The sequence below is a fragment of the Alligator mississippiensis genome, chromosome 5, assembly GCF_030867095.1.
Source record: "Alligator mississippiensis isolate rAllMis1 chromosome 5, rAllMis1, whole genome shotgun sequence".
In the NCBI taxonomy this organism is placed as follows: Eukaryota; Metazoa; Chordata; order Crocodylia; family Alligatoridae; genus Alligator; species Alligator mississippiensis.
The window spans coordinates 29466565-29493217 of record NC_081828.1 but is presented as its reverse complement, the minus strand read 5'-3'; the positions used below and the strand labels follow the sequence as shown (position 1 = coordinate 29493217).

At 46.7% G+C, this 26653-nt stretch overlaps 1 protein-coding gene across 1 annotated transcript in view; it reads right to left on the bottom strand.

Moving 5' to 3' along the window:
- LOC102560658 (calcium-activated chloride channel regulator 1-like) overlaps positions 1 to 15688 on the bottom strand; it is a 31061-nt gene extending 15373 nt beyond the window's left edge. Inside the window, exons 1-7 of the mRNA XM_019479126.2 lie at positions 15456 to 15688; positions 7241 to 7381; positions 6846 to 6996; positions 5727 to 5844; positions 4957 to 5134; positions 1986 to 2213; positions 883 to 1107 (exon numbers count right to left, since the gene is read on the bottom strand). Of these exons, the coding sequence (XP_019334671.1) occupies positions 883 to 1107; positions 1986 to 2213; positions 4957 to 5134; positions 5727 to 5844; positions 6846 to 6996; positions 7241 to 7381; positions 15456 to 15635 (1221 nt within the window). The 5' untranslated portion in view covers positions 15636 to 15688. The remainder of the gene's footprint in view (positions 1 to 882; positions 1108 to 1985; positions 2214 to 4956; positions 5135 to 5726; positions 5845 to 6845; positions 6997 to 7240; positions 7382 to 15455) is intronic.
- Between the last annotated feature and the right edge of the window lie 10965 nt (positions 15689 to 26653).

The following is a 26653-nucleotide window of genomic DNA, read 5'->3' as shown; positions in this document are numbered from 1 at the left end:
GTCTGCTTTTTCTCTCTCATTGTCCAGTACTGACACTGAAATCTGAAAGTCAAATTATAGTCATTTTTGATTTGTCTGTCAACTCAAGAAAGAAGTGTATTTGCAATCTGTTGTTGTCTTCAGTTACACCTCTGCAATCCACTTCTCCTCAGTAGGGTTATGCGGTATAACTCAAGTCAGAATTAACTCTTGTAACTGGGACTCAACTAACATTGTCATGAAGATGCACAGGCCAGGCTGACTAGGGCAGAATCCAGTTCTCTCTCCAGTAGCTGGAGTCAAACATAGTTAAAATATTTTCTCTGTTACCAAGGTCATAAAATATGACTCTGAATTTACACAGAAAACATGTGGCATATCTACCCTCCATTTCCACAAAACTGATTTTCAGAATCAAATTTGGCTGATGTCAACACTAAGAGAGTAAATTTTGAGTTTCAAACCTCAAATTTCCATGATTTTAATTTCTGGAAGGTGTCTTGATTCTCTACAAAGCAATCTTACAGGATTTACTTAACATGGTTGAAAAATATCATCTGCTGACAAACTGACAAGGTGCTAGAAGTAACTGTCATAAGTCATAGAAAGATAAAGCCAGAACAGACCATTATGATCATTTTGGCTAACATCCTTCATAGTCAGGCCACAGAAGCTTATTCAGGAACTCAACTTCTTCCCCATTGTATGTCATTAGAGAGACATTTCTTAAACTTGTCTTGGCTAAAACTACATGCACTGGGCTTAAGTCATGTCATGATTTTCATTACATGTCATGAGTTTCCAAGTTTGAATCATTCTTATTTCTCTTGGTCCATTGCCTATCCACCAATATCTCTAATTCTGTTACTGTATTCCCAGGTAAAGCCCCCCAACATTCTTCACCTGAAATCCTTGCTGTACGCCTGCACAGATGTTAGTTCCTCCATCAGCTCTTGTAGGCAGGTATTTGATAAGGCCCTGGCGCACATTCTCACTGACTATTTGTTGCAGGTAAGTTTGAATTGTTGCTGAAGATGAGAAAGTGACAATTCCAGCCCAGGAACCGATTTCAATAATCTGCAGCAGGAATGTCTCTGCAGCCTGATGGAGCCGTGTAATCCGATTATGCTGTATGTGATGAATAGAACATACTTAGAACTGTCAGAGCTATTCGGGGAGAAGATACTGAATAAGAACTATTGATCCTGAGCTGTTGTTCAGTTCATAGTGATAAATCAAAATGTTTCTGATAAAAAGTAAATGAGAGATTTGGGGAGGAAATATGGAAAATTAGACAAATGCACATATCTCAATATCACCAACTATCCTGTACTTTATCTATATGTCTGTTCATTCCAAATCATGGTGTTTGTAGAAGATCCTTCTATCATGAAGTGTCACTCACAGGTAACAGTAAAACTGTATGTTCTGATACTGGGATCTCATTCCTAGTAAAAATATTCATATTCCATATTTATTTTAGTAAAACATTTCAAGCAAGAGAGGAAGATTACTGGCATATTCAGTATTATACCACATTATGATACTCCAAATTCTCAATTCCTAAGTATGACAAAAAGATGAAGGTTGAATATTTTATTATTTTGATAAACATAATGAATTAGATCTTGAGGTTGAAAATTCCTGGGGGATGCCGGACAACAGAGCTTTTACTGTACTCTCTTTTTTTATATAAATATTCAGTTTTTTAAATGAAACTAAAACAAAGGAGCACAATTTATTTATAAGTTTTATCTTGAAACGGAAAATAGACTAAGTCTGGCCTATCTGTCTTAGCAGTTAATAGCCTTCATACACTTCTTTTTAGCATTTCCTAATTTTGCATAACATGGTTTGCTAGAGCAGCCTTAATTTTCCTAAAAAAAATTAAAGCTGTTAACTAAAATATTGACTGAAGAAAGTGTTATAATAAATCAGCCATTTTATATCTATGTCTGTTTTTAATCCCTTCTGCTCAAAATGATTTATACAATAGTAATACTTACAGCATCCATACTCCCAGAAACATCCAGCACTAGACAGACAACTCTGTCCCTGGTCTGTAACAGTACAAAAGAGGGCTCAGATGGGGGATAAGAGCTGTTTATTGGTGAGACATTGCTGAAGTCAGTAGAGTTCATAATTACTTCCCATGCGCTTTTGTAGTTACACAGTTTGTTCTGCATATTCATAGCTTTTTCATTATGACTGTGTTTATCACAGAATTTAACCACCTAAAAAACAGTTAGGAGAGAAGAATGATTATTAAACAGCAAGTGTACATATAGCAGCAAACCCCAGTCTATTAGGCTAGGGACAGACATTCAAAAAAGCATGAGCCTGAATTGATTTCATCTTTGCAGGTTAGTCTAAGCTGGCTAGACTGAACTGGTTTGCAAGTGCACAGATATTCCCTCTGGACTGAAGAAATGCAGGTGAATGCCTGCAGTGGCTCAGGCTTGAAGCTGGAGGGGTACTAGAGCAGCCCTCCCTTGCTTTCTTCAGTGCTGAGCTGAGGGGTGGGTGTTGGGGCCCTGGCAGGATGCTCTGATTAGGGAGGGGTTCCCTCTGCCCTGCACTGCTCCTGACCTGCGAGAGAGCCAGCAGGGAGTTGATAACACAGCGTTTAGCATCCTATCAAGAAAACAAAAGGCTCTCTCATTAGTTCAAGCTCTTCTTAAATAACTTTTTCCAAGGAAGGAATGCAGGGACATTAACTAGCTTGAAAAGGGAACACTCTCTCCCATTGACTCTATTTAGCTCTGGGTTAGCTATTTTGATTCCAAGGACTCTCCCTTCTGCTTTCCAGCTAGCCACATACATGCTTTCATGTTTTAGAAAGGCTGCTTGCCTTAGGCACTTCACTTCTGGTCATATTTTTGTCCTTAAAGGTGAAAATGCCCATCAAGACCTCAGCCCATTTGAACTCACTAATGGGGTCACAGAGGTAACAGAGATAAGGGCTAAGTACAGACATTAAAAAAGCCAAAGGTAGAATCAATCTAAGTTACAAGGTTTTCTGTAAGTGATGCAGTTAAGATGAGTAGTGAACAGAACACATATTCCCACTTTGGGTGGGGGTTGGCAGGAAGGGGCAAATTTTAGACTGGGTTCCACCATTTTTAAAGCAGTCTATGTGTGCTGAACATCTGTTCTGTTACAGGTATATAACAGTTTTGTGTGCTGAACTTCTGTTATGGGTATAGACTAGTTTCCGGTCACTTATTCTGGTAAAAGTGTAATGTCTGTATCTGGCCAAGAAGTGGTGCTGTAGACCTACAGGCTTGGTCTCCAAGTTGAAAGAGCTATGGGGCTTACCCCTGCACATGGACCCAGGATACTCGGATAGTTTGTGTAGAGGCTGTGGATCCCAAGCTGGAATCCATCCCTGCAAAATGCATGAGACTGGGCAACACAAGAAATCCCTATCCTCATGGGCACAAAAAAATAAATCCTCACTGTCATGGGCACATCCCTGTCCTCATTCAAGAGATATAAGAAGCATGTAAGCTTTTTGACTAATAAAGCTGAACTAGAAGTTACTGCCCAAAACACAGGCCACATAGAGTGCAGATCAGAAACTGAACTCTGTACAGTGAAGAAGTCTTGCTGGGAATTGTTTGGTAGAGATGTGCATGTTGGGGGGGGGGGCTCAAGTATCCAGAGACAGGCAGAGAGAGATCTGTCATGACCCAAAGGTCTGATTTTTTGTGTGTGCTTCAGCACTAAGAATTATCCCCGTGGATTTACAGCTTCATTGCACGGAGGAGTTCTGCTGCACAGAGAACCCGCGTGCAAAGGAGAGTGTTCCCGCCACTTTGCAGCTGTCTTCGCAGGGTGCATTTCCTTTGCAACACAGAAATGCACGGTGCAAAGGACTTCCCGCTCTTCGCATGCAAATTCGTGCCCCGCAATTGGCTAGTGCTAAATTATTCCCACGTGGCGGCTAGCGATTGGCCTGCTAGCCGTATAAGAGGCTTGAGCAGTTTCCGCCCAAGCTGAAGAGGACTCCACATCCATCTCGTGGGGACTCTGGGTGTGCGCGGCAGGGTAATAGAAACCCTGTGTGATGCTCAGAGGAGTTTGGCGGCCTGATCCACCGCCCACCTCTTCCCGTCTTCGAGCGGTAACTTTCTATAAGACGTATCGACGAGTTTTCTATTCTGATGCGCGCTTGTCCTGGACATCCGGAGTTCTGTCTGCGTGGAGCCTAGCAAACTCCATGTGATTGTTCGTGTTTTCTGTTTGTAACCGCAACTCAAGCAAGTCTCCAGCCTGCACCGCGACCATCTCGGTGTAAGTAAACAATCTTAAAATCAACCGTTAAGTCTCTGTGCCTAATTCTAGCTCGGTGCCCGCCCTCTCTGACCCAGCCTGCCCGGGCTGCCGGCCACAGCCCGCGTGCAGAGCGACGAAAGGGCCCGGGGTTCGACCCAGCCCGCACAAGATCAAGAGATCAAAAAGCCAGTCAGATAACAAGGGAAGAACTACAAGCATGATCCTGAGAACAAATGAAGAGAAGCTTTTCAGGAAGACTGCCGGCTTGAAAGTGGCTTGAAAATGTGACCAAAGAAATGGTCTCATGCTGTTTGAGTTCAAGAACTTTGCATACATTCTTTGGAAATATCTGGATTTCAACAAATGTCTAACTCCATAATCAATTTCTACTGCTGACACAAATAATGTACAAACCATTACTGTTTTAGCAGGGAGAAAATATTACTTGCAGGGGCTGAGGCGGCATCAGAGGAGCGAGTGGTATGGGTGTTGGCTAAAGCAGGGGGGCAGTGGGGAGATGGTGGGGCTAGAGGAGTGGATCTCCATACTGAGCAGCACCAGGTGCTGCTGCTGTGGCTGGCTACTGCAAAATTAGTTTGTGGGGGCTAAATCCCATTAGCCCCGGCCTTCTGCCACATATGACACAAACGGTCAAATATTGTCTACCCTGCAAACCAAAAAAGGTGTAAAGATACTCACAGAAGGTAAGCTTTGCATGTACATTATAGATGCTGAGGCAGCTTGTTTGTTTTCTGGCACAAATTTACATCCACCTTCGAACAGCTTGGTCACATTATCATATTTGCATTGCCTAATTGTGCATCTGTTTCCATGGCAACTTTGGTATATATATTGACCAGTAACACCAGCTGAACACCTGCAGTGAGATAAGATAGAAAAACACAGAGCCCTCAAGCCACAAATAACCAACAAATAACTATTATTTGTAGAAATCATCATAAGCTTTGTGGTAGCAAATAAACTGGAAGTATGTTCTTCTTAAGAATTTAAAGGATTTCCTTTAAATTCTTAAGAAGAACATAGAGCATGATCTAAAAAAAAAAATCTTGGATAAGGAGAGGAAACTTCAAGGATTGCTTCCCAAAGGGGCTTGAGAAAATATTTGTGTACATTTCATGCCAACTGCTATTTGATAAACCCTGTGAAATCATGTGAAATAGAGAATTCAAATCTGCATTTACATGTGGAATGAAAGATAATGCTATTTTAAAGTTCCGCACGATGAAATGATAATGAATGAAATTCCACAAGACTAAACTGTGGGCAATGATAATTGTTAATTAAGTATTATGGACTAAAGTTCTTTATACTCACCTAAATAACAGCTCACCAAGACTATTCACTTGGGGCTCAAAATATTGATGGGACCAAGAAAACAAGGATATGGCAGATGTAATCAAAATGTTTAGAATGATATCAGCTAACGACAGAATGTGAAGAAATACTACCTTGTTGCTTCAACCCTTGCTTCTCCAGAGTCTTTAGATACATAGAACGGTGCATCATTATTATATTCATCAAATACCCCCCATCGAAGATGGGCCCATTCATGGACAAAAACTCTGCCTGTGGAAAAGTAAGAACATGTGTGCATTCTAAATCCAACAGTTTAAAACTTACTTTAGGTTAAGTCATATTAACATATGTTGGTTCCTTTTCTTTAATAAGCTCTGCTAATGAAAACCTTCTTGCCAAGCAAAAATTCTTGCATTTGCACTCCCCGAGCCATGGTTACTATTGCTGCCACTGAGTCTGGCGTGTTGGGCCACACTAGTGTGCAGGATTGCATCATGGCTAGTATTAGCATGCAGGTTCATGCTGGATCACACCTGTGGACTGACCCCATGTGCTTGTCTCCTGTGCCACACATCTGACTTCTGGAGTTGGAGGGGCTGAGCACTATGTATATAGACCAGGAGCAGGCAACTATTTCGGGCGGAGGGCCGCTTACTGAGTTTTGGCAAGCCATCAAGGGCCGCATGACAGGTAGTCAGGGGCAGCTAAATATTACATTTTCTAAATTTTTTAGGGGCCCCGTGGGCTGGATAGAATGGCTTGGCAGGTCTCATCCGGCCTGTGGGCTGCATTTTGCCCACCCCTGGTATAGACAGACAAGCAAATTATATTGATCTAAAAGGAGGAGCATGTACCAGACATCTGCTCTTTTGTGGTAAATGTTTTGTGTGTCTACATCTATTCCACAGTAAGTCACAACTAATCAAGAGTTACTTAACTCCAAAACAAGAGAGCTAAGTTACCACAGTTCAGGTGGCAGGGACAGTGGACATACAGAGAGTTGTTGCAGAGAAGCTGATGCAAAGCAGTTCTTCTCTTCACATCCTCTCCATGTTTTTAAGTTAGCATAATTTATTCATCTGTTCATTCTCTAAAAGTTACTTTGCAGGAGCCTGATGTTCATGTCTTTTTCTGAAAAATCATGCCTTTTCAAGGTATCCAAGGTAGACCAAACAAAAGAAAACACTCCAAATCACTGGACACATCTGAAATCTGGACCACCGTGTAGTAACAACAACAGTAGGTACTGAAGGTCAAATAGATTGTGTTACCGCGTGATCCATAGATATCCAGCAAACTATCATTTGACAGAAAGTTAGGTGTGAAATGAATGTATCGTCCCATTTCTCCACATCCTCCATACTGCAGAGTGTACGGATCATCTCCATACTTCAAGTAAGGATCAGCCACTATGACATCTGCCTAAAATAAATAAGCTGTGGTTTAGAAAACGGCACAGAATATGAGTGGTCTGAGATGATTCTGTTGCATGGGCTAAATTCTCCAAGTTTTACACAAGGAAAATACCCACAGAGAAAAATTGTATGATCAAAAACAAAAAGAAAAGTTTACATTAGAAGACTATTAGGTAAATGGGATACACTTTTTCTTGCAACTATGAACATAACAAATACTTTTGATTTTTAAAGAGTACTGTAAGTTTTACCTTATCATATGACTCTGTTTTCAGTCTTGAATAGTCAGGTTTTTGCTGCCATGTTTGAGGAATTATAATTTTTAGAACTTTGAAAAACAATCTTTGTTCTGTGGCTTGAAATAAGTAAGTAGACGCTTCTTTAACCATGGCCTAATAGGGAAAGAAGTAAAATATTTATGGATTTTAAAATATCATTGCAGCGACAATTAATCATTTTATCTGGGCCAGGAAACAAGAATACAGTAAGATGAAATGGTTAATGCAACAAAGGAACATAGTCATTAAATCCTTGCTAACTGAAGGGCTGTACAGATTTTTCTTCCTAAAAGAAAAAGGAATAAATCAGGCACTGAATTGCTCCTGTTGCTGTGTATCTAGATCTGTGGTTCTCAACCTTTTGGGGCTTGAGGCACCCCTTTTGTGAACTTAGTGCCAGGGTGGATCATGGCAGGGTGCAGTTGCATGGCCCATGCCTTTGATTCTTGCTCCACCCAAACTTTAAAACCAATTGCCTGGGAGGGGCAGCGGCATTGCTATTCAGGCAACCCTGAGGAAGTCAACTGACTTCCTGACTCATTAAAATCTACCTTATTCCTGCTAACCTCTCTTCACTTGCCAGGTGTTAAGTACCCCCTCCTTTTTAGTAGTCTGGATGTTCCACTAGTCAAACTATCCTTTCTTCTACAATTTTGTTGTCTACTAGCCACTCCTGGTAATGTCTCTCTTTTATTTCTCTGCTATGTCACAGCCCTGCAGAATGTTTTTAGCTCTAGCTGAAAACCTTAACTCAGATGTGGTACTATTAACTCAGGTGTAGCAATGACTGACAATGAAGTATTGCAAGCACTATCAGACAGGGTTCAAATTACACTTTGGCTCTTGGGTGGGGGGTGGGGGGAAGGGGGTCAAAGGTAGCTGTGGCAGAGATAAGCTATGGGCTCTGGGCACCTGCAGCAAAAAGTGCCCTGCAGCAATGAGGAGAAGCAGCCACTTTCCCCCCTTTTCTCCCCTTCTGCTGGGGGCAATTCTTATCTCTTATGGGGGGGCCCATCCTGCCCAAACTTGCCTGGTTTTGTTTTAATCTGAATAAGAGATTTACATTTGACTATAATGAAAAAATATCTTTTGACCATGTTTTGTCTATTTTGTGTTTTTAAATTATATAACTTAGAAAATTAGTGAACTTCTAATCAAGTTGTTTGTTTTGCTTTTTTGCTTTTAAACTGAATAATGGAGCATTAGGCTACTAGCATATCAGTAAAGCTTCTAGTGCAGGGGAGGGGAAAATACAGCCCCTGGGCTGCGTCCGGCCCACCAAGCACTTTCATCCGGCCTGGGGTGCCCACCAACAAATTGTACCCCACCCAGAGCTTCAGCCCAGGAGGGTGGGAACGAGGCATTCACCCCCAACATACCCTTTTATGCTTCACTCCCACCCTCGTTGGTGGAAGGGCCCAGCCCTGCTAGCAGAGGGGAGGCCGCTGCTGCCCTGGCATCCCACTGCTTCCAGGCAGAAGGTAGGGAATTGGGGGTAGCAAGGGCTGCAACTGGGCAGGAGCGTGGAGCATGAGGGTGCAGTTGGCGACAGTGTGGAGCCCATGCCCAGGGGGGTGGTGGCAGCATGGGGCTTGGCTGGGCAGGGTGTGGGTATGAGTAGGGGAGTATGGCAACCCCTCCCACACTCCCTCCCATGGTGCACAGTGCTAGCAGGCAGCAGGGACAGCAGCAGCAGCAAGGGGGGGATGCTCATGTTCAGCACTGGTACCTGGCTCTGACCAGCACTGCCCATTGTAGCAAGGAGCACAGTTCCTGCTGGGTAGTCTGTATCGCTGGCCTTCCCCGCACTCATGCAGCACTGGAGGGAAGCCCCAGGCATGGGAGGGCAGCCCCAGGTGCTGGAGCCAGCTGGTGTGGGGAAAGCAGCTGGCTCCTATGTGGGGGGCTTCTCTCCCAAGCCACGCGAGTGCAGGAAGAAAAAAATATGTCTTATGTGTAACCCAGGCGGTACTCCAAAAGGTACCCTCTCTCCAGTTGAAGGGATCAAAGCAGGTGCACAAGCGCTGTGGGAGGTGTAGAGACTCTCCTCCCCCTATAGAGCAGAGCCAGACCACCACTGGGGACTTAACCATATACCTTTTAATGAGGGAACAATACTGGGAACATAAACAGGCATAATCAGGGGGTATAGTGGACACCACAATACCCCAAGGGGGCAGGATTCAACAAAGGTTAGACACTTACAATCATTGACAAAAGACAGGGTTAACAAAATATAAAACACAAACAGCAGAGCAAACAATACTGGTTGGGGAAATATAAAAAGGCATGAAATACAAAATGTCAAAGGACAAAGAAATATAGGGCCTAGGTACCTGGAAAGGGAGAAAACACAATGCCCCCTTTCCATTGCAAGAGAAATTTCTCCTTGTTAGCTCACTCACCCCAAGTCACTAAAGTTGGGACTTGAACCTCCCATGTGGTAGGTAGGAGACCTGCCACACAGCCACCAGTGCTGGTACTGCTTCAAGCTGTAAGGGGTCTTGACTTTCCTGTAGCTCCGGCCTCACGTGGCACTGCCTGGTTTCTGATTGGAGGAGTTGGAAGTCAAGCTGGGAACCCCTCAGGTCGCTGCTCAGATCCTTGCTGAAGCGGGAAGCCTCTCCTGCTGGCCACAGCCTCTCGTAGGCGATCCTGGAGCCCAGCAGGAAGCCTCTCCTGCCAGCCACACGCTGTGCTGCTGAGGGTCCTGCTCCTTCAGTCTCTTCTGGGGCAACTGCTCCCGCCCCGCTGGCTCAGCTCTTGCCAGCTCTTTGAAGCTCCTTCCTCGTGGTCCCTCACTGGTCCCCTCTGAGTCAGCCGTGCTGCCCCTTTTATCCCCCTCCAGGTGACCCAAGGGGCCAATCAGGGGACATGGAGGAGTGAGTCTCTGGGGCCTGATTGGTGAGGAAAGGGAATCCCAAGTCCTCCAATCATCTTTTGCCCTTTCAAAACCCCTGGGCTAGGTCACTGCCAGCTAGCCCGTCACATACTCCCCCATGGAACCCTTCACCATCCCCGGTGAAGTGCAGGCCTCAGCCTGGGGGACTACCGGGCCCATGGGGCAGTGATGGGGACCTCCCCTGGCACCCCCGGGGCATTGTAGGTGAAGCGGCGGACTGGCCGAAGCTCCCGCCTTGGCCATGGGGTATGGTCTGGGGCAGGACTCTGTGAGAGCCCTGGCGACTCAGGTTCCCTCTCACTCGAGGAGTCTGCCCCACTGGCAGGTAAAGACGTGGGGATGTTTTCTCCTTCAGTCTCACCAGGCGGGGCCCCACGAGCAGCAGTCCCCATCTCCCCTTTGCCCTTAGGAGTGGCAGGTCCTAAGCTTGGGTGAAAGTCAGTAGGGTACCACCAGTCAGAGTCAGAGTCTGAGTCCTCCAGGGAAGCTGCAGGTACAGCTGCCGACTGGGTGGTGTGAGGCCTCCTTCTACAGGGAGACCTAGGCCTCTCTTCTAGCGGCTTGCTCTCAGGTGGAGGGGACCTCACCAATTCGCCAATAGGCAGCAGGAGGTTCTGGTGGACCCCGCGACTTCAACCCAGTCCAGACTAAGGGGAGATTTCGTGTACTGGGAGGTCTCCCAGTTGTTGCACCACTGTATAGGGTTCAGCCTGCCACTGATCAGCGATTTTGTGTCTCCCAGTTAGCCCCAGGTTTCGCAGCAGCACCCGGTCCCCTTCTTGTAACCCTTGCTCACAAACTCAAGCATCATAAAGCTGCTCATGGTGTTGCTGGTTTCTTCCAGCAGTTTCGACTGCCAGTCGGTATGCACCATGCAGACGGTCCTGAAGCTGTTGTGCACATTGACCATGAGTCAGATGTTGTTGGTAGACTCGTTCTACCCCAAAGCACAAATCTATGGGTAACCGGGGCTCCCTCCTGAACATGAGTGTAGCAGCCTTTAAAAAATGGACCCACCTGAACAGAATGGGAAAAGCTGCCTGGCAGAGACGAGTTTGTCCCAGAGGGGACACTGTAGGCTCTGAGGACAAGTGAAGCTGTTTTGGAGAAGCCCTGTTGGAAGTGGGAGGGGTGATGTAACCCCAGCAAAGTTTTGAAAGAGAGCCGTTAGCAAAAGCCCAGGAAGGGCCCTGAGCTGGGATTGGCTGAGAGGCTTGGATAAAAGGGGGAGCAGTTTTTCCCGCGGGGGGGGACGAGAGAGAGAGGGGGCTGAGGGACAGGCTGGAGACCGGATTGAGTCTCGGCTCAGTGGTCCCTCGGAGAGCCCCTAAGAGAGGCCTGCAGGAGCAGAGTGGAGAAGCTGCAGCAGCAGGAGCAGGCAGGGACTGCTGGTGTGGAGAACCCAAGTCTGGAGAGACCTGACCGCAGCTGGTGTGACTGGGTGAGCACAGCAGAGCCGGGGGGAGGGGGGGACTGCCGGAGTCTGCCCTAGTTTCCCTGAGGGGCAAGAGGCCCCAGGGGCAGGCAAAGCTCAGGAAGGGGCTGCATTTGCTGGGGCTGTGAGGCTGTGCGGGGCAGGAGGGTTGCTACAGCCTGCAGCCCAGACACTGCTCACAGCAGAACCAGGGAAGGGGGCAAAGGCAGGGGAAGGCTGTCTTGCAAGAACTGCAGAGGAGCCGCTGCTTGCTGCCCGGAGACCCCAGGAGCACGGAGACGGACACCAGTGCCACAGACCACGTGCAGGGACACAGACAGTCCCGCTCCCTGAGATACCCCGCCAGGGGCAGTGCACACGGGATCCCCAGTACACCGTGTGCAAGTGAGAGACTGTGTAAATAAGTTCTTAAGGGTTTATTAGACAGTATATCCATGTGCTTATTTAATGATTATTTGTTATGATGTAATAATTAAATCTTGTAAATAGTTTTAGAACTGTCTGCAAGGGTGCTTGATTGTAAGGGGAGGCTCTCTGCTCGGGGGCACTGCAGCAGCTTCCCAGGGGGGTTGGGCAGGGCTACTGGCTACTGGGTACCCCAGGATCCCATTATTCAGGTGAGGGCGCATGTAGTGTCGTGCCCAGAGTTACATGAGTAAATACAGACTGGCCCCCGTTGCATCATTCCTAGTGGAGTTGTAGGCATGCACTAGGTATGCGATGTGCTGGCTCCATGCGGCCTTCTGTTCCTGCTGGAGGGTATCCAGCATGTTCAAGAGAGTGTGATTGAAGCGCTCAGGTTGGGGATCCCCTTGGGGGTGGTACGGTGTAGTCCTAGATTTGTGTATGCCAGCACTGTCAGTACTTCATGCAACAACTGGCTCTCAAATTCTCGCCCCGATCTGAGTGGATTCTTGCAGGCAGCCCAAACACGGAGAAGTACTTTTCCCACAGCACTTTGGCAACTGTTCTTGCTATTTGATCTTGTGTAGGGAAGGCCTGGGCATATCAGGTGAAGTGGTCTGTCACACCCAGCACATTCCCCTTTCAGTGCCCCTCCCCTTCTATGGCTAGGAAATCCATGCACATGAGCTCCATGGGTTTTGACCTCTGGATGGTGTGTAGATAGGCAGTTCGAGTGGGCAGGGTCTTCCTCTGCACACACCGATCACAGTTTGAGCATTTAGTCCTTACATCTTCAGCCATTTTGGGCCAAAAGAACCACTCATGGGCTAGTGCCAGGGTGTGCTCCACTCCCATGTGTCCAAAGTCATCATGCAAGGCCTGTAACGCAAGGGTCTTATACTTCTGAAGGAGGACCAGCTGCCAATATTTCCGTCCTTCTGGGTCCTGCACCTCCCGATGTAGCACTCCATCAAACAAGCGAAGCCTTTCCCACTCCCTCAACAGGAGGTGGGCTGTGGGGGTAGCATTATTAAAGGGTCATGGGTCAGGTATTCCCTGATCTCTGGGCACACAGCACCTCTCGCACATCTGGGTCCTGTTCTTGCACTGTCTGCCATTTTGTGGCCATGACCTGGGGCAATGAAGAGGGAGCCAGCGTGGTGTACTGAACCCACAGGGGATTTTCGGTAATAAAAAATTTGCTGTTTGAAAACTGTCTGAATATCAACGTCATTTTCCCTGAAGCAGATTAGGATCCGGCACTGTTTGAAAGTTAGACTTTCTAGGGCAGGGGTGGGCAATTATTTGGGCCTGTGGACTCCATATGGAGTTTTGCTGAGCTGTTGCAGGCTGGGTCAGCAGCTCTCTCCCTCCAACACAATAGCTCACCAAAATCCCTATGTGTGATGGGGCTGCAGGCTGGCAGGGAGCAGGATGGGCCTGCGAGGCCAGGATCACAGGGTGGGGTCACAGAGTGGTGACAGCCCAGGGCTGGCGCCTAGGGCAGATCCGCAATCTGCTGCCCATACACCTCTGCGACGGGCACAGTTTCCACCGGCAGGGGCATTCAGGGAGCAGATTGAAGCTCTGTCCTATCCCCACACTGTCATTATGCCAAGATCCTGGCTGTGCATGCAACTCCCCACCCAATTCTTGGCTGGATTCCATAGAGGCTCTGGGATCATGGGGTGGTGACAGCCCGGGGCCAGGGCAGAGTCATGATGTACTCCCTACATGTCCCTACCTGTAGAACTGGGGTTCTGCTTCAGCTCTGGCCCACACCCTGTGCTGTCACTGCCCTGCAATCCCAGGGTTTCCATGGAGACTGCAAGGAGCTGTGTGGGCAGGGTGTGTGGTCGGGCAGGGACCTGCATTCGAGGCCGGGGCTAGGGCTGGGGCCAAGCTCTTGGGGTGGTGACAGCATGGAGCTGGGGCAGAGCCCCTGTCTCTACCCCAAGATCCCGTGGTCTCCCCAGCCCCATCCACACCTTTTACTCCCGGACACCACTCTCCACCAGACCACTGCCCCATCCCAGCCATCGAGCCATGCACCCTGTCTGTGTGGGTTGCACTCCCAGCGGTAGGTGTGTGGTGGACAGGATGGGGTGCACAGGCAGTGGGTCTGGGTCTGGTAGCAGCAGCCAGAAGGAGCCACCATGATTGGGGCTCCTGGGAAATGGAGTCCAGTTGCTATAATGCCCCAGCCCCGCTGCGCACCTTGGGGTAGCAGGGCCAGCCACGTGCCCCACATCCCAGGCTGCCCCTCGGGCTGAACAAACTATCTCAGTGAGCTGAACCCAGCCTGTGGGCTGTATTTTGCTCACCCCTGTTCTAGGATGATCACAGTGGGCACATCTACATGAGATATTTACTTTGGAGCTGCCTAATAACCTCTACAGTAAAGTCTCAATGTCTACACATGCAGCCCTATTAGGTCACAGTAAACTAATTAACTCCACCACAGGTTAGTAATTGTAAATACAAGTAGTATCTGAGGCAGAGTTCTTTACTCCACAGCAATGCACATGTAGATGCTGACAGGTCTGGCTGGTGCATGAAGGTGCTTCAGTACAGGGCTACCTGCTGGCTCTAGCCCTGCACTGAAGCATCCTCATGCCCCAGCCACCCCCTCTGCAGCACATTAAGCTGGATTGGAGCAGCTCTGGCCTGGCAGGATCACCACCCTGTTCCCTTCCCCCCCCAACCTCCCAACCGCCCAAGTCTTCTGCCAGCTGGGGCTGCTCTATCCTGCCTTAACTTGCTACGGTCCTGGGCACATATGAAGACACAGAGTCCAGGAGCAATAAACTCTAGCATGATGTGTCCCAGGGTTTATTGCTTTGCATTAATTTTATGTGTAGTTGCCCCAGCATATTGCAAGAAGACTGCAGCCCAAGGTCCTAGTGAGGACTTCCTCCCTGAAAGAGAGTTGGTGGCTAGAGACACATGAGTAGGGTGCTTTTGAGGAGGTTGTGAAGGGGATAGAAGAAGTTCACTCAGAAAATGTAACATATTAAGTACAGAAATAGTGCTGCAGCTTTACACACTTTTCTTCCTCTTTTTTATTGAAGGTGTAGAAGCCAATACGACTAATGATAGAATTGTAGAGAAGTAACTGCTGATTCATTACAAATCCATGTTTCAAAGATTCTTGGGTAAATACATTTTGGAAAGAAGTAGTAGAAAATGAGTTTCTACTGGATTGAGGAATAATATTCAAGTTAAGCCTCCAAAGATTAGCGCTGTCATTAGCAACAACAGGTAAGAAGAAAAATTCAAGAAAAGAACATACCTACTACACAGGGAACTAAAAATCAGAGGAAAAACTCACACCAATATCAATGGGAGAAGAATCTGTCCATTTTAGCACTATGATTACTTCAGAAGTAGAAAAATAACTAAGGAATATCTCTGAATGACATACAGATGAACACCAGCATTCTTACCTGTATATTTCCAATTATCTTGTCATCTTCTGGTAAATGGGGGTTAATTGCAATAACAATGTCCTCATAGCCACCGTTTTTCAGCTGTACCATAGAACCTCTCACCACGAGCAGCAGTTGAAATGACACTAAAAGAATCATACTCTTAAACACCATCACCATTTGTCTTTCTCTCCACATTTCTTGGTTAGAAAAATTATGGAACTGCAGGACTATTTATACTATCACTTTTGTTCACAAAAAGTCAACACATGTTATAACAGGTCTCTGATTTGGAATTTGAAGTACGAAATTGTTATTGAACATATTTGCTTAAATGTTAGCTTCCTGGAGCATTTTCTTAGAATTGGGATAATCTTGGAATGTTCCACTTATAGCGTTAACCCTCCATGCCACAGGCTGGGACTTGCCTGTGGAGCTGTATTATTTGTTCAGTGTGGTTCCCTACAAGTCCAGGAACCTGGCAGTAGGGGAGTAATAGCAGAATTAGTGCTTCCAGAGCCACAGCTATCATTGCTTCCACTGAATCTAGCACATGGGGTGATACTAGTGTGCGGGGCTGCACCATGGCCAGATCTGGCATGGGAGGTCATGCTGGACTGCACCTGTGGGCTGACCCTGTATTCTTAAGAAATGTATATAAGATAAGTTTAATGGACTAATGTTGGAAATGAATGCATGGGGACAGAGAAAGGAGGTGGGTTAGGGCTCTGTGTTTTGCTGTGGTATACAGCTAGCTGTATTCCCACTAGCAGGTTTGTGCAGAGGTGTAGCGAGCTCACAGAGTGCTGGAGTGGAGAGGGGAAGAGGGGTGCCATAGAGGTATACCAAGCATTGTAGACTGAGGTGAGGGAATGTGGATGAAAAGAAGACTTACCTTCCCAGGCTACTTCTGCTGTTACTATAGCAGCAGAAGCTCCACTCAGGCCACAGGAGCCCCATAGCAAGGCTTCCTGGGAGCTGACACTGGTCCCTGCCATTCACTCTCCCATAGTATGTACATATTGGGTGCTATGCTGTGCCTACTCTGGCAAAGGCTCCCCAGGGTGAAGAGATCATCATCCTATTTGCTCCACACACTCCCACTCCCTAGACAGTGCTTGGTATGGTGCTGCCCTGCCTAGCTCCTGTGGCCAGGCAGGGGAAGCTCTGAGCAGAGTTATCCCTGCCATGGCAAAGACTCCTAGGGGTGGGATTCTGGTGCCATCTCCTAGCCAATGCTCTCATTAACTTCTCAGATAGATTTCTGCTCTGCATAGGATTTGTTTACAGGTTTCAATGGACCTTTAGTTATAACAAGTTACTTGGATTTGTATACTGTCCTGTTGTGGTGATTAAAATGGTGGCTGCTGTTTACACCCCCAGGCTAGGTACAGACATTCAAAAAGCCTGACATGGAATCCATCTAATTTACACAGTGTTCTGTAAGTGGCATAGTTTAGATTGGCAGTGAACAGAACAGGTATTTGCCCTTTGGTTTTGGGGGGGGGGGGGGGGTAGGATCTTAGACCAGGTTCTACTACTTTTAAATCAGTCTGTGTGTGCCAGACTTCTTATATTGGTAAAAATGTAATATCTGTACCTCGCCCCAAAGTGTGATAGAAATTGAAAAGCACAAAACCTATTGTAGGCCAACACCCTGTTCAGTGATTGTGGCACTCCATCCTGAGAGGTGTTTATACAATATTATACATCCCTCTAGGATGCAGCTGTAATGCAGCTGTCTTTAAAAACCATTTTATGTTTGATTCATCACTGACACCCATACTAACCTTCCTGTTCTAATTGCCTATAAACTCCTTTAGATTAGTTGTTGCCTGAAGCTGCTGAGGAAGAGGAAAATAGAATAGTTAAGAGAAATATAGAAAATCAGCCAAAGTCAAGAGAAAAAGAAAGGGGCTGGAAACCCTGCTCAGTCCTGAGAAGCAGAAAACTTCTGCACAAGCTCAGAAGAGCAGATAATGATGAATGTCCAAAGAGCTGATCAGTTTAAAAGCAATACAGTTTCTAATGATGTGGGTTTTCCTTCTGTTTTGAGTCTGGCGCATTTGTCTTGTTTCCAACAATATTTCTCCTACCATGTCTATCATCTGACTGCCATGTGAGTGATCTCCTATCCTTTCCCATTGTTAGCTCAGTGGGGAAATGTGGTAGCCTGGCAGCATGCATAAGGTGGGCATGGGGGGACACATGCCCCCTCTGAGATTGGCCCTCACCGGCTGGAGAGTGGGGGCACCAAGAGAAGCACCAGTTTTGCCACCGGCGTGTCCGGGGTCAGCAATTGGCTCCTGGTGCCCCCGCACACTCAGGAGGCACTAGTCACTCATGGTAGCCTGAGAGAGATCAGTGGCAAGCTATGAAGTGGCTTGTTCCAACAGTAGTTTTGATTATTAAATTAAAAAAAAATTAGATGATCACTTGTCTGGGGTCTTGCAAACCCAGCATTCATTTCTGCCTGTGGCAGTGGGTCAGGCTAGATGATCTGTTCAGGTCCCTCCTGACCCTAGCTAATATGAAACTATAAAACTATTAGTTTTCATATAAGTTAATAAAATGATCCAGTAAGAAAGGCCTGGGAGGTAATGGTGAGAGCCAGCCATCACACTCCTATATCAAAAGCTAGTATGATAGATACAAGTTGCTTATATGGGAAAGGTCTGGCAGACATGGGCCTTCTGACAGCTACAATCAAATTTGTGGCTGCTTTCAGTTTCCATGCAAAAGGGACACACTGCAGCAGTAGACAAGGGCAAGATTCTGATTCTTTTTTCACCATAAATCCCGCTATACAGAGTTTCATTGGTTTATGTGAAATCAAACTTGCATCCTTTTTGCTGTCCCAGAATTTTGATGAGGTGAAACCCTAGCTCCAGTAAAATCAGTAGATTTGTTGTCTGTAACTTATACAGCAGACCTGCCCTACCCAATTCACCTGCCCTACCCTCCAAGAGGGGGCTGAACACCCCAGACTGAACTTCTTCCACTTCCTTTCCCCCCTCTCATTCTGAACACAGCAACAGGCTGGGAACTCAGAGACACCAGTTACAAAGGATGCAACATTTTGTAACATCTTTATCTGATACCTCATGCAATGTGGGGTCAGATTTTCACCCAATTGGCCATTTTTGAAGATGTTTCTGTTCTGGCTCTTTTCTGTTGTTGGATCCAGTAAGGTCATGGATTGCCTATAAAGGATGAGAGCTCAGCTGGGAAATGTGGCAGCCTGAGAGAGATCAGTGGCAAGCAATGAAGTGGCTAGTTCCTACAGTCATTTTGATTATTAGCTTTGGTTTAAGATAATAAAAGTGATCCAGGAACAGAGGCCTGGAAGTGATGGTGAGAGCCGGCCTGACCCTAGCTAATATGAAACTATAAAACTATTAGTTTTCATATAAGTTAATAAAATGATCCAGTAAGAAAGGCCTGGGAGGTAATGGTGAGAGCCAGCCATCACACTCCTGCATCAAAAGCTAGCGTGATAGATATAAGTTGCTCATACGGGAAAGGTCTGGCAGAGATGGGCCTTCTGAATCATGTTCAAGACAATCAAATTTGTGGCTGCCCTCAGTTTCCATGCTAAGGGGACATGCTGCAGAAGTAGACAAAGGGCAAAATTCTGATTCTTTTGTCACCATGAGGCCCAATATACAGAATTTCACTGGTTTATGTGAAATCAAAATTGCACCCTTTCTGCTGTCCCAGAACTTTGCAGATACTTTCTGAGGTAGCTTTGTTCTAGCTCAGGGGTCGGCAATGTTTTTTGGCCAGAGCGCCGAAAAACCCACAATGCCTACCTTGGAAGATGCCAGAGTGCCAGTATGCCAGAAAAACAAAACGAGGGCAGAGAGTACATGGCAGGATGTCCTGTGTATGCCCATTGCCCTCCCACCCTAAGCCCCTGCCCCCCAGCTCTGCTGCCCCTTGCCCCCAACATACCCCTGCTCCCCACCCAAAACCCCTGATCCCTAGCTCTGCTGCCCCTTGCCCCAGAACCTGGGCCGGGAGGCTACGAACAGCTGCTGCCTCCCAGCCCCAGCCCCAGCCCCAGCCCTGGGCTCCTGGGAGGCAGCAGATACCAGTGATACTCGCCGCCAAGCTGCATTCCTGTGCTGCTTCTGCAGAGCAGCGTGTGAAACCCGGCATGGCAGGGCATAGCAGGGGGCGCAGGAAGCTGCCTGCTGCTCCGAGCTCTCTGCTGCCTTCGTTACTTAAAATTGCCAATAGCTTCAATTAAGAGCAAGACCTTAAAAAGGGAGATAAGGAAAAATGCCATGTTTATTGATTACATGAAACAGATACATAAGCTTGGATACACCAGTCATAAAAAACAGACATACACAGACATACAGAGACAACAACTTCACTAAGATGTTACAGTTACTAGCAGATGTTACTTCATATTAGCACTGGATGGCGGGACCCAGGCTTATTGAGGATATGAGTGGGGGTATACAGGCATGTATCTCTGTGCTCCATGGGGTTGCAGAGAGTGGATTATCCGTCTTGGCTTGTCTGCATCCTACTTTTATAGGGATTTCAAGTCTTTGTTCTGCTTTGGGGGTTTTCCATGGTCAGTCTTTAGGTCATCCTAGTGTATCTTTGATGAGGTCATTCCAGTCATTGTGTAGTTGGTATCTTTGCCTTGAAGCATTATGTCCCTGAAATATTGTGTAGTTCAAATGGTAGACAAGATATGCAGAATACCTTCTTCTCACTCTTTTTTAAACTTGCAGATGGGTTCTTCAGCCATCCATTAATTAGCTTAATGTCTGGTAACTTATACATCGGTGCCTTGTTGCTTATACAATCAGTTAAATCTTCTTCTGTTTTCATGAAAATAGTTACCATTCTTTCACCATTTACTGTCTCACACAGAAACTCTTGTACACAGGGCATACGAAGTTCATCTACTCATGTGAAGGAGGGAACAAGCAAAAAATGGAGTCTTAGTTGTTCATACAATCATAGAGATTGATCAGTTCAATACTATTATCATTTAAACATAATAGCTAATATGCAAAAATTCATACTATATCCTGGCCACACTTCCCCTGCAGCCAGGGGCAGCAGCGAGGGGCGCAACCCTGTGTGCTGCCCACGCTGCTCCTGTGCACACAGGGGAAGTGTGACCTGTGAAGCATGGAGCTTGCAGCAGCAGGCAGCTTCCCTGTGCAACCCCTCTGTGAGCTGCCTCTCCGGGTTGCACACGCTGTGCTCTGGATGGCCCAGTGGAGGGCAGCAGGGCCAGGAGCACAGCATGCGCAACCCAGAGCAGCAGCACACAGAGGGGCCACACAGGGAACCTGCCTGCAGCTGCAAGCTCCACGCTGCCCAGGTCACACTTCCCCCTGTGTGCACAGGAGCAGTTTGGGCACCACGTAGGTTTGTGCCCCTTGCTACTGCCCCCACCTGCAGGGGAAGTGTGGCCAGGGAAGCAAAGAGCTTGGAGTGGCAGGCAGCTTTCTGTGCCTCCTGCTGTGCTGCGCTGGGTTCCACGTGCTGCTCTGCAGAAGCGGCATGGGAGCGCAGCACAGCAGAGAGCATAGCTGGTATCTGCTGCCTCCCTGGAGCCCAGGGCTGGATCTGGGGCTGGGAGGCAGCTGGGGCTGGGAGGCAGCAGCTGTTTGTAGCCTCCCGGATGGAGCTGGCCCAGGGTTTGGGGTAGTCGCTGCCAGCTATGGTGCCCGGGCTGCTTGAAGCAGGGCTTGCAGCCTCTCAGCCACCTGATGGGAGCAGTCCGGGCTCCTGGCTGGCAGCAACTACCCAGAGTATCATATTGAATAAAATAGTTTGAATGTTTGTGATGGTTGCCCATTAGCCAGTTTCAGGAAGAAGATAAGATTTATCTCCTTATCTAGCTCATTGTTTTGGACTATGTGTGAAAATCCAGACTTTGCTTAAAGTTTTAACTTTTGAATTTTATCTTTAGAGGTCTTTTACAAAGAGAACCTGAAATTGATTCTTTAGCAAATATCCTGAGTTCCGAGAGATCAAACCCCGGGGCCTTTTGATCAGATTGGTAAGAAAAGGTCACTTGCAGTGATATGGAAGTTCCCCAAAGTAATTTAAAATGATTAACAAAAGAAACTAATTACTGAGCAAAAGATTCTGTTGAGTAAGATCCGAGCCCAAATTTGGGGGTAATGACAGGTTTGAGTAGGAGTGTCCCAAGACGGCAGCTCACTCAATAAAAACTGTAACTTACTGTCCCAATTTGGAGGTAACTTCACTTGCAGAACAACGAAGGAAGAATCGCAAGTGTAGGCCGGATCAGACTGATCACCTGAACCACCCTCTCCGTGAACACGAATCTCTTAGTTCACGCTGAAGCTGCAGAGCGCCTGAAAAGGACTGAAAGAAGGGGACTTATTCCTATCAGTATTGAGGCCAGCCCATTGAATTGTATTGCTGAGGCGAGCCCATTGAACCGTACTACTGAGGCCAACCCATTAAATTGTACTACTGAGGAATGAAACCATATTTTGGTATTTGGCTTCTCGGAATTCTAGGATTGTAAGTATAATATGAAAAATAACAGTATTGATTCAAATTTAACTTTTAGTTGTAATTGTAGTTGTTTTTGTAATACTAATTTTTATAGCATTGTTTGGGAAGGAAGTGCATTCAGAGCATTGTTTCTGATATATGTAGTTATTGTGTTCTTAATGTTTGTGGTATTTCTTAAAGCTAAGCAGTGTTATATGCGTAGCAAAGAATTTAAAAATAAAATTGTGTTGTATAAATTAAGTGTGTAATCATTGTGAAATCGTGCAATCAGCTAACTACTCCCCCAGCCAGTGCATCAAAACGAATCAGTAAATTGTGTGGGATTTTCTCTATTCCATAACCCACTAGAGACACAGAGCTGGGGCCAGCTGCAGCCAGGAGGCTGCAAACAGCTGCCACCTCCCGAGCCCAGGCTCTGGGAAGGCAGCAGGTGCTGGAAATCTACTTGGTGGGGCTGGGGCAGGGAAGCAGCAGCTGTTTGTCACCTCCCGGCTGCAGCTGGCCCAGGCTCTGGGGTAGCTGCTGTCAGCTATGGTGCCCAGGCAGGCTATCAACCACATGCTGGAAGCAGCCTGGGCTCCTGGCTGGCAGCAACTACCCAGAGCCAGTACTGGCTGCAGCTGGGAGGTCGCAAACAGCTCCTGTCTCCCCACCCTGGCTCCAGCCCCGGCCCCAGCCCCGGCCCCCTGCCCAGCAGGCAGATTTCTGAGGAAATCCTGAGGAAAATGGCCTTACACGTTGGCACATGTGCTGGGGGTTGCCAACCTGTTCTAGCTTATGACGAAGTGAAACCCTATCTCCAGTGAAATTAGCAGTTTTGTTCTCTGTAGCTTGTACAGGAGACCTACCTATTCTTCCTTAGGGTTCCCACTTCTAAGAATTTCTTTACAAGTTGGTTTTATGTGCTGGCCTATTTGCACTTTTAGTTCCGTCTTAGACTTCTAACTTCTTCCTTAAATGTTTCCTGTTGTACTACAAAGCCCTTTTATCTGGCTTTATTAAGGTTAGATTTCCAGGTAAGTTGTCACTTCAAAGAGAATTTATGAATCTGTGACTGAGACAACATTTATTTAGTCATGCTTGTTCCAGAGAAGTTTAAAAAACCTGTCACTCAAACGACATTTATTTAGGCATGCTTGAACTCTCCATGAACTCTCCTTCTGGATTCTTATCTAAGCTGAAATATGCATACTTTATCAGATGATGTTTTCTTAAGAAATGTCGAGGCCAACTCTAAAAATCTCACTTCCTTTACTTTATGAGCTTCCCTATTTCAGTCTTTACCCAGAGACTACCGTATGTTTGCATTGCCCCTGTGTGGTCACACTGCCTCAGCCAGAAGTAGTGTAACCAGTTTAGTGCAGCACTGGCCATAAGGCAATAAGCTCTACCTAGAAAATGTATTGGTGCACCCAGGATAACCCTAAGCCAACTATACTACCTCCTGAAGGTAATGCACACAGAGAGACCACGCTGTACCTCAGTATAACACACCCATAATATATATAGGGTCAGTATAGACATGCCTATAATGTGGGAATGAGCTACTGGTGTTTTTCCTACCCCTGGGATGCTGCACATCACAGCCTTGTGGGAATGGTCTGATAAGGAAGGTAAATACATTCATTAATATAAGCCAGCAGTGTCAAATACTAAAGAAATCCCAAAACAACTGACCATTAACAAACAGTTTTTATGGGAGAGAGAACATCATTTCTTCTGATGGATCACTCTGCAATGTGCCCATGTACCTGCTTATGGCCCACTGCAGAGCTTATGCCTACCTTTTCCCACATTTTTATTCCACTAGCCACTGTGAAGAAAAAATAGAGCCCTGCATTCATAATACTGTTTATTGAGTGACACCCCAGGCTTGGGAGTTCTGTTCTGCCTAAAGCCAGATCAAACACGTTCTTCTATGAACTTAAAAATGGCATTCAGCCAAATGTAAAAAGTAATCTTTCTGCAACACAGTACTGTGAGTTCACCTTTGGGTGCCTGCCACTTTTAGGGCTGGTAGCAGGCAGCTGCCATGTGCCTGATTAAAGCAGCCAATTTAGGACCCAGATGCACAGGCTGGGCCAGCAGCCTGCTGCTGGCAGCTGAGGCAGTAACATCAGATGGCTGGCCTACGGCTTCTGGAGCATCTTGGAGGTAATGGCAGGAGCTATGGGGATGGTTAGGAGGCTCCTTGTCCTGGGCATGACCTAAAACTGCACCCTGCTGGGTAAGTGGGGGTCTGGTGGGGCTGTCTGTGGTGGGACAGCTCCCAAGAAATACCAAACCATGTTACTCCTCCCAGTGAAAGGTGGATAGGGGCACCTTAACTCTGGCCCCTCACCATCTGGTGGGTAATTGGTGAGAGCAGTGGGGCCAGGTGTGCCCATTACTAGGCACCTGAGCCAGGAGGGACAAAGGGCCCCAGAGACCCTGGACGGCGGTAGTGGTGTTGTGGATGGTGACTGTGGGCCCTCAGAGTAGGGTGCAGCAGAGCGCCTGAAGGACTATGTAAGCGTGCAGAGTAGGACTGCAGAGGGCAGTTTGAAGGACTGAACAAGGGGCATACTGAGTAGGGCTGCTAGGGCAGCTTGAAGGGTAGTGCATGGGCCAGCCCCAAGTGTGAGACAATGACAGCAGTTGCCCAGTGAGAGGCTAGGGGCAAAACCAGCCTAGTGTTCGCATAAGGTTCCACCATGTAGAGTAGATGAACTCGTGGGATTTGAAGTTGGTGCATGGTGGTGCTAGGAAGTGAGCAGCAAAGCCCAAAGGCCCATGAGGGGTTGCTCAGGAGGAGCAAGGGTGGTGGAGTGTAACTCAGTAATGGGCGGAGTGCAAGAGGCCTCCGTGAGAGGGGAGTGTGTGTGAAAGAGGCCAACAAGGGTCTGCATTTGTCCTGGTCTGAGACTGGGGAGAAATATTGATCTGAATGCCATCTGTAAGGCATGGGCCATGGTTAGTAGAGGTTCAGAGCTGTGGATAGTGCCCCCTAACACTGGGGTAATGTAAAGACAGCCTTCTGCATATTATATTTTAAAACATTCAAGTCTTGTCAGGCAAGTTAGGGCAGACCACTTTAGGCAAGTGGGTGGGCCGACTTGATATCTTGCCTTGAGTTTGTCCCCTGTCACAAGTACAAAACTGGGTTTTATTTGCTGTTATACGTTTCAAAGAAAGTATGATTTTTCATAGGATTTAGATATGGGCTTTGGGCATGTCTACACATGATATTATTTGTGCCTAAACTTAATGTGCCTTAACCAAAGGTGTATTATGGTGCTTATATTGCTAGTGCTGTGTGTCAGTTAGCTATATCTTATCAGTAATTGTAATATAATAAAAGCCTCTGTCTGTCCATAACACTTTATTCACACTCTAATTGGTCATCTCGGAAGCCAATCACAATGCTGACTGAAGCAACCAATCAATGTGCTCCAAAAGCATTCTGGACAGGAGGCAGCGGTACAGTAGAGTGCCACCATGACAGAGGGGATGGAGCAGGAGGGTCGCTCACGCCCTGCCCCCCCACTCCCTTGAGGCAGTGGTGGCATGGGGTGCTTGCTGAGGGTGACAGAGGGGCAAGCTTCCCCTCCCCCCCTGGGAGGTGGTGGTGCCATGGGGTGGTGGGTGGCAGTCATTCTAGTCTAATCATCCTTTTCAAAGGAAAGGCATTTTGAATCATATTTTAAGATGCAGGATGAGTCTACACATTCATTAAGGCACTATAATTACAGCACATGAAAGTTTAGTACCTGTAATCACAGTTACTAACTTAATGCACCATAATCAGTGCTACTGTGAATTAGTGCTGGTGCACACTTTTTAAGTGACATTAACGTGCAGTAGACTAGTTCTACTGAGCATTAGCACATTAACATGTTTTTTTTCATTCTGTGGTAATGCACAATAGAATTAGTCTACTCTGCCATTAGTGTCTTGTGTAGACATGCCCACAAAGTCAGGTTATGTAAATAGGACCAATAACTTAAAGTATTTTTTGTTGCCCTGATCACACACAGACATGGCACCCCCTTAGAAAAGAAATCCAGGAAAAAGAATTTATCAAGGTTAACGTTGTGTGTTCGGGGGGTGGAGGGAGGTGCTGTTATATGTCTTTCTTCTTTGCTTCCGTTTCCCATTTTTCATTTCTATATTATTTTTCCCTCTCCTTCCCCATCCGTTCTATCTGCAGGCACAGTAAGTTTTAGGAAAATTTTTCAAGCCTTTTTGCCCTGAGGTCTGGATTCTCAGTTCTTTGAAAGAAAACCTGCTTGTTTCTCTTGACCCCTTTGCCCACAGTGCCAGCAAGAACTGAAATCTTCAGGTCCATTTACTGCTTTCCCTGGCAGTCCTTTCCCCTCCTAACTTCTGTTTCCCTATTACAGCTGTGCTCCTCTATTCCCATTTCCCTCTTGATCTTTTTCCCATTTTACTGTTAAATCTACAATTAAGAATGTCTTTCTTTCTCTCTACTTTTTTTCTCATCTTATTCTAACCCTACTGTCCCTTGCCCCCTTCTCATTTTCAATGACGCACAAATAGTCAAAGTACCAAATAGAAGTCCGTGGCTTTTTGCTTCTGTATACCTATCAGGTGGAGCTTGTCAGCTGACAGACTCTATACTCCCACTGCTGTAATAAAGTGACAGGCTCATGTTAGGTTTTGAAGGTGCAGTAGAAGCAGCTGATATCTAG